Raw genomic sequence first — 9014 nt, 5'->3', positions numbered from 1 at the left:
AACATTAAATCAAAATTGAAAAACGCCTAAAGCAGCTAAAACCAAATTTGTTTTATTTTAATTTAGATATTCAAACAAACATTAAAGCAGGAAAGGAATATAAAATAGAAGATATGTGTGCTGAACAACATTTAATCATTAATTCAAGCAAACCTCGTTATTTATCTGATAATTATATTCATGTATAGTGGAACAAATAAAAAATCTGGTAACATTACATTTTTTGGAAAATATTTCAGAATGAATGCTATAATTTTTTCAAATATTCTAATACTACATTTAAAAAAAAAACTGTGTTTTTTGCATCTTTCGAAACTTAATTACATAAAAGAAAATGCATTATAAATAATTTTTGTTGAAAAAATCCATATGGTTTGCAATGAAATTTGATGGAATTATATTCTAATTGCAAATGATTGACTTCAACGAATTTTTTTAGTCTTTTCTATTTTAGTTTGATATTTATTTATGCTTCATATTATTTATAGCATAAGCATGAAATGTAAGAAAGTATAAATAGTACATAACTGTGGAAATTTACAAGAGATTTTAAGTTGCACAACGTTTTATAAGTTGATTTTATCTGTGTCACAAGTAGTTGCATAAGTTTTATGTATTCGCTTCAATTAAACTATCCTTTCTTTTGCGTCCATATCAATTGTTTTCTCAAATGATAATTTTTAGAGTAAGCAAAATTAATCAGTTCTTTTCCGTTCTTTGTTTGTAACTAACCAGATAATAGGGCTTTTAGCAAATAAAAGTTGTATTTATAGGACTTTATTTTGAACTGCGCGTACAGGAATGAAATTGCACAACATAACGCAAAGTTAAAATCGAGTCTTTTTAAGACGGTGTAGATTTCGAAAGGTTATTATTTCACCTAAAAAATAACTAAGCAACGATTTATTTATAATTTGAAATAAATGCTTAGATTAAAGACTCGTAAAGTATGATAAATAATTTTTGTAGTGAAAAGTTTTGGGTAAGTTATGCTTACTTATTTGCTGGGAATCTATAATAATATTATGTATAAAGAATAATTATTTAGACTGAGAATGAAATAATAATTATTTATTCTAAGTTTCCAAAATTGTTATTATTCTGGGCAATTATTCGAATTTTAGAATAGAAAAATATTTAATAGCGATGAGATTACTTTAGTATTCGTCATTATTCGATTTGATATAGATGAAACTTTCAATCGATTTTAAAACAGTATAAAAAAAGAATTTTAAAATAAATAAATAAATGAAGTTGTATGTAAGTGATATTTTTCTGCGACTTAAACATGCGTAGCATTACAATATAAAAATTGTACAAGGTAATGCTAAGAAGTAAAACCTTGACCTGTTTTTACATTTTTGTAAGTAAAATGCTATAATTTTGAAAACGGCGAAACAATACAGCGTTTTTTTTGTTTGTTTTTTTCGTAATTTGAAATAAAAGGTTAGATTAAGGGCTCGACTCGAAGAATAAGAAAGATAAATTTTGAAGTGACATATTTTGCGCAATACTTATTTAAGTACAGGCAATAAATAATATTATTAAAAATGTATATAAACAATAATTATTAAGAGACAAGTATGACACAGTATATATTCATTCTATGTTTCCAAAATTGTTACGTCATTTTCGGTAATTATTCGACTTTTGGGTTTAAAATTTTTTTTTATTGCTATGAGAATAGTTTAAAAGTATTCATTATTATTTTATTTGATATACAGGGCTTTAAACTGTCTACGCTTTTTGTAAATATTTATTATAGTGGTAGCTAAGTTTATGTTTGAATGTATTATTTTTTATTCATCTGAACTTATTTTTCACATCACTACATATAAATGATTTGAAAGTTCATATGCAACGCTACTTTGATGCAGCTCTTTCGTGATGAGGCTTTTAAAATGTTCGCATAATTACCAAAAATTATTAAAGTTTCGGTTTTTTAAATACTATATTTTGCAAAAAAAAACTTATGCATAGAATAGTATTATGTATAATATGTTATGTATAATATTTTACCATCTACAAAGTATTATAAGGAGCGTAATAGTTGGCTGGCCTGTGGGCTAAAAACGAAAATCTTATTTTATTTACTACAGATAATATTAAAATTTATTACTAAGTAACTTGGAGTCTATATTTAGTAAGTGTAGTGCTGTAATATTTAACGTAAAATAAAACGTCGATTCAATGCAGGCCTTTCAACTACCATGCTTTTTATAAAATATTTCATAGAAAGGTAGAAATATAAAAATCAACGTTTTTATAATTACGCCAACAACTTTTGGTAATTATGCCCACATTTTAAAAACCATATTACGAAAGAGCTACATTAAAGTAGAGTTGCATATGAACTTTCAAATCATTTATGTGAAAAATAAATTTAAATTAATAGCAAATATTACATTAAAATATTAACTTAGCCAACTGTAGAAAATATTTTTACAAAAAATAGAGAAAGTTGGCAGCTCTGTTAACCTGCAACATAAACTTAGCACAAGCCTCACACTGTCCGTAATAGAAAAATAACAGGACAGATATTTAAAAAAAATAATAAAAATTTATTGTTATTAGTAAGTATTTAAACAAATAAACATTTCATTATTAAACAATTAATTAAAAATAATGTTTTGTAACTAAATTTTTTTGTTTTGAAAAAAAGTGTAAGGTTGGACACAAATTTGCAAAAATAAATTTTATTTTCTAACTTTTGCGATCACTTTTAAAATTTTTTAAGGACATGTGGTAAATGATACTTTTTTCTCAATCATTAAGAATTACCCCTGTAGAGCCATATTTTGATTAAATTAGGATGGGTTTTTATTACTGGGTAGTGATCCTATTATAATTATTAAATATAAACCCAGTAGCAGAGATTACGGAGTGTATCTTAACACAATCAGACTGAGATCATTATTGTAAAAATTCAGTCATATATATAATGCAAGTAGCAAATTTAAGGTTTTTTTACTTAAAACTTCACATTGTTTAAATTTAAGTTGAATTTTGTATATTACAAAGATACTAAAATATGTAATAAATCCTTATGCCGGTGGTCTAACCAAGTAACAGAAAATTAAAAATCTTTACTTTTTGTTCCTTGTCATGAAATTTCAAGTCAGTTTTTAAATTTGTATTAGAAGCATGACTTGCTTTTTAAAGAGTAAGAAAAAGCTTACATAAAAATTATTTTTGCATATACATGTACATACTACCCAACTTTTACGCATTTTGAGTAAAATTTTATTTTTATATTTAAAGTAACCACAAATATGTACCATTTTTACTTTTATAAACTTTTAAATAATTTTGGCAACCACTATTCTTAAAAAAAAATTAAGCATATATATAAATGTGTGGTACTATCATTGCCGTTAAAACTACAGGACCATATATATGAAATGGAAGACTGCAGTAAACGCTGGAAAATCAACAATATTAATTATACAAAAAAGAAGAATTAAAATACTTCTACAACTTCAACCAAAAATGTTCAATATACCAATACCAATAGTTAAAAATGTAAATTATCTTGGCCTTATAATTAATAGAAAACTCACCTGGAATGATCATATCAAAAGCAGAATGGATAAAACAAATGCAGCAATAATAGCCATACAAACATTAATATATAATCAGAATATGCCACTTAAACTGAAGAAGCTACTATATACAGCAATGATTCGCCCAATTCTTACCTATGCCTCACCTGCCTGGTAGATGTTGTTCAGTAGATGTCCTCAGAAAAATAACTTGAGCAAGATGGTTCATCCGAAATACCAATATACATACAGACCTCAAAATACCAACTCTATCACAGCATATATACAAGCTAAACGCAGATTTTTTCGATAAAGCCATAGAATGTAAAACAGCAAATTTTAATGAAATCTTTGAATTCGAAAATTATATCAAAGATAAAAACTACAGACCAATAGCTGCACATTTCACCTCCGACGCCTCATATCATAACTATCAAAACAAATAATTTCATCAACCTTTCTGAAAATAACCTTTACTCATGCTGATACAATTCTGAACAACTCCAAAATCAAACAAACACAACTATAGAGCAAGCTGCTCATTTAATTTTTTGATTCCTTTTTAGTTATTCAAGCAAAGTGCTTGAAACATTCATAAAAGCAACTCCACTTCCTGCTTACCTCAATGCTCAGCCATAACAGTGTTAAAATTCCGGATGAATGGGATAGGGGTCGCTTCGCGACCCAGGTGCCCAATAAAATCAAAACACTAGGACTAGGATCATTGCCATTTGCCTAAGGGCCATTTAGGCCTCAAATGCTCAGTTCTACAACAACGAACGAATATTGCCATTTGCCTTTTCTCTAACTAATTCATCTTAGTGGGAATAAATAATAAATCGTCGAAGCGTAACTGAATGGTGAAAGTTGGGGTTCAGTTACATTTACTGAGAGAAAATTAAAATGAAGTAGCGAGATTAAACAAATAAATTTAACCGGTTAACGCCCAGCGTCATATATTTAGGACAGTTCCTTTCTTCCAAGACATTCATTGTGGTGGGAAACTTTTTTCAGCATTTTCATTTATCTGGGTGAATTAAAAGATTCTCGGATACCACAATGATTTAGTTATTTCTGATTAGATCTAGAATTAAGAGGAGCAAGTACTTTTTGATCTATCAAAGATATTTTGAATGCCCTGCCAGTAGAAAAACCAATTAATTTCGATACTATACTATACCACCTTTTCCGTAAGACCACTTCTTGTATCATTTTAATACATATAGAAATGAATTTTCACAACCGTATTCCATATCATTATATATATACTTTATTTCTTTAAAAAATAGTGGTGATCAGAAAGATTATAAATTTAGTTTATAAATGCAAGGAATATATAGAAAGCATAAATTTTCTTGTGATTATATATATATATATATATATATATAATCACAAAATCAGTACAATTTACTACGTCTATAATGATAACTAAGAGGAAAAAAGCGCACTAGGCAGCTGAAACCAAATTTGTATAATATAAACTAGAAATAAGACATAAATAATTAATAATTAAAAGTACTAATAAATAAAATATAATATATAAATGTGTGTTTGGAGAACAGTACTTCATCTGGGGACACACTGTCTGCAAACACACAGGAGCCTTTCTGTTGTTAGTGGAGTTAACCAAAACTAACAGTGCCCCGAGGCCCCTTAATGAAAAGACAAGAAAAAAACTTTGACCACAAATAAATATCATTATAAATTTGAAAAAGAATCGCACCTAAAAGGTACAAATTTTAAATCAACAATTGATTGAAACGCCTCCTTAAAGTACAATATAAACAAATCCAAGTAAAGTAACAGTTAATAAAAGTGACAACATTAAATATTCTGAATCATTAAAAGAAAAATTCAAGTGCTGATACCTGTGAAGGAATTCCTGAAAAGTAAAAACATCTAATCAATGAGCAATAAAAATTCAAGTGCTGCCATCTGTTTTGGAAAAAAAATCCTTAGTGTTCACCGCATAGGCCTATTCATACGGGCTTCAATATCGGCCAAACTAATCTAAAATGTTTAAAATATTTCGAATCAATTCATCAAAATTATTGAAATTAAAAGGAAGTTTATTTTTCTTCAAACTAATTTTTAAACTCCCAATAGCTGATAAAAAATTTGTCCGGTTGTTACAAATAAATTTGAATCTTAATACTTACCAAAAACAATATTTTTAAAAATCTTATAATACAAGTTTGAGTAAAAATGTGTTAGGCTAATAACATTAAATTTAAAATCTTTTCTTTTATCGTAAACACCAATGAATATTTTATTGTTAATAATCCTAATATCAAGATGCAAAAATTAAGCACGATATATATATATATGTATGTATATATATAACGAATATATATGAACGAAATTGCATGTAAGTACCTATTCTAAAACAAGTGTAATTTATTTAAAAAAATTTATTAATTCTTAGTTTATAAACAAATTACTTTTCATCTTCTTTTGTGGGGTTAATTATAAGTTATGTTCATGTACATGACAAATTTTAAAAATAGATATAATAGCCTTAATTAGCCAGAATAACTGGTATATATTAAAAACAAAAATAAATTTTTTTTTACAAATTTTTTTACAGAAATATGGATCAAAAACGAGAAATAAGTGTAGAAACACGTGCAGTTATTATTGCACTACATGCGGAAGACTATTCAAGTAGACAAATTGCCTCTAAAAGTAATGTTTCTCAGACCACTATTGTCAGAACTTTGCAAAGAAAGAAAGAAACTGGCCAAAATAAGAGCCGCCAGCGATCAGGGAGACCTAGAATAACATCCAAACGTGAGGATAAGTTTATACGCATTCAAAGTAAGCGGCAGCGGACTCGAACAGCACTAGAAATCTGTGAGGAATTGAATGCTACTCAGCAGAAAATTGTGTCAGTATCTACTGTACAACATCGATTTCGTGACTATGGCTTAAAAGATTGTGTAGCAGCTAGAAAACCTCTTTTGGAAAAACAAAATAAAGTAAAACGACTGCAATGGGCTAAAACACATGTTACCTGGTCCTTAGAACAGTGGTAAAAGGTTTTGTATACGGACGAATCAAAATTTGAATTGTTTGGAAGCAAACGAAAGCAGTACTAGTTCGTCGTTTACTTGGTGAACGTATGACAAGTCAATGTTTACTACCAACTGTGAAGCATGGTGGAGGTTCAGTCATGATTTGGGGATGTTTTGCCGGTGAAAAGTTGGAGATCTTGAAAGAATAGAGGGTATTATGGATAAAAAATATTATCACAGAATATTGCGGCGTTACGCTTTTCCATGTGGACAGAGAATCGTTGGTCAAGGATTTGTTTTTCAGCAAGATAACGATCCAAAACATTTATCGAAATTGTGTAGAAACTGCATTGCATCAAATGAAAAGAAAAAAAGTACTGAAATACATGGATTGGCCCCCTCAATCCCCTGATATTAATCCTATTGAGCTATTGTGGGATGAACTCGATAGAAATGTTTCAAAAATGAGGTGTACCAATCAAAACAAGCTTTGGGAATCTTTACTTAGTTGCTGGAACCAGATATCAGCTAGAACATTGCAAAAACTAATAGAAAGAATGCCAAAAATATGTGTTGCTCTGATAAAGGCTAAAGGAGGATATTTCGATGAATCCAACATTGGACGAAATTCATAAGTTATGCATAAAATTATAGTTCTTACCATATATGCGTACCTACATTTTTCAAAATAAAGTTAATTTATTGTAATTTTCAGTTTAAAAGAAGTCATTTTTAATTGTTATTTGTCTATTTTTAAAAATTCAAGAGTGAGTCTAAACTTTTGACCGGTAGTGTATAAATATATATATATATATATATACAGAGAGAGAGAGAGAGAGAGAGAGAGAGAGAGAGAGAGAGACTAACCTTCGAAAATATTGTTCATTTATGACCAGCGCCAGCATTAACTCTTATGGTATAAAGAAATTTCTCTGTAAGAAAAATTTATCGTATTAGATCGGTAACCAGATATGTCAAACTGGTATCCGAAAGTTTTTAGTTGTTGTGAAATAACTGTTATCAATTGCAGAATTTTATTAATTTTAAAATAACTGTTAACATTAGCAGAATTTATTTAATTTCAAAAATTTTAATGTTTAATTCGCCATTAACAAACATTTTATTCATTCTTGGAAATTATTCCAATGAAAATCTTAGCGCCAGCCTGAGTTGTCAGGTTTTAAAATAGGTTTGTAGGAAGATTGTGAAACATCTCTTTCAGAGTATATCCTTAAATATGCGTAAACATAGTAATTTTTTATTTCACGAAAAAGTATGTTTGCACAGACAGTAAACTCATTTCTATAAGCTGTATATTAGTTTTATGTTATAAGCGTTATATATCAGAAATAGTATTTTGACAATTCTTGATTAATGAATAAATTTACTAAACTCTATAATATACTTTCATCTTTTTATGAGAATTTATAATAATTTGATATTTAGCAAACACTTTTTCTTTCTTTAAATGATGTAGAGTTACTGAAAGAAATATATTTTAGGATTCAAATCAAACATGGAATTCACAAGTACCAGATTTTTCAAAATGTTTTCAAGATATCATGTTTGTAACTACTCCATCAGCGATTTTCAGTATTATATTCCTCATCTGCGTTTGGCGATTAAGAAAACGAAACAGCTTGAATCCACTGCCATGGACGTGGCTGAATATTTCAAAACTGGTAAGCAACATTTTGTCCGATTCTACATCTTTCTTTTAGAAAATGAACTAATTTTTTTCCCTCTGTTATTTGAGCACAGCCCATTCTTCTGTGTAGACACTGATTAGTCCGGGACCACTCGTAAAGCATTTGGACTTGTACACGAACAGAGAAATTTTCGGTATTGTCGCTTTTGCCCCACATTATGTAGCTCCACTTATGCCTTTCATAAAGATTTTTATTGTTGTTTGAGAGTATAGAAATATACTTCAGTGACGCTTTTGCATTAGATAATGTAGCTGCACTTATTCAATTCATAATGTTTTTGGTTTATTTTTTGACAGAGAAATATATCGTCGCAGCTTTTTGCATTAAATTATGTAGCGGTATTTATTCCATTCACAACACATTTAGTGAAGTTTGAGGGTAGAGTAATGTATCATCGTGGCGCTTTTGTATTAAATTATGCATCTGCAGTTATTCCATTCATAACGCTTTTGATCTAAATAGAGGGAAGAAAAATTAATCATAGTGGCTCTTTTGCATTGGATAATGTAGACGGATTTATTCTATTTATAACACTTTTAATCAAATTTGAGGTAAGAGCTCATTCACCCGGGCAAGGTATGGATGTTTTTTCCTTCTCTGTACTATCTGTCCTTACTGTGGGAGCAACATTGGCCCACCTAATAGGGTGTTCCTGAAAGAGTGACTAACAAACCTGCCATTCAAATACCTGTATGATGCCCAGGTGGGTCATTCTAAAAAAAGGTGGGCGTTGGAGAAAAAAATGCTTC

At 28.9% G+C, this 9014-nt stretch overlaps 1 protein-coding gene across 1 annotated transcript in view; it reads left to right on the top strand.

Annotated features, from left to right (window-relative positions):
• The first annotated feature begins 814 nt into the window (after positions 1–814).
• Positions 815–9014, top strand: part of LOC107446137 (multidrug resistance-associated protein 1) — a 74284-nt gene continuing 66084 nt past the window's right edge. Inside the window, exons 1-2 of the mRNA XM_087163303.1 lie at positions 815–982; positions 8059–8238. Coding sequence (XP_087019429.1) covers positions 950–982; positions 8059–8238 — 213 coding nt within the window. The 5' untranslated portion in view covers positions 815–949. The remainder of the gene's footprint in view (positions 983–8058; positions 8239–9014) is intronic.

Source organism: Parasteatoda tepidariorum, chromosome 5 (genome assembly GCF_982258835.1).
Source record: "Parasteatoda tepidariorum strain Cologne lab strain chromosome 5, Ptep-v5.0, whole genome shotgun sequence".
NCBI classification, from domain to species: domain Eukaryota; kingdom Metazoa; phylum Arthropoda; class Arachnida; order Araneae; family Theridiidae; genus Parasteatoda; species Parasteatoda tepidariorum.
This window is presented reverse-complemented; position numbering and strand designations above follow the sequence as displayed.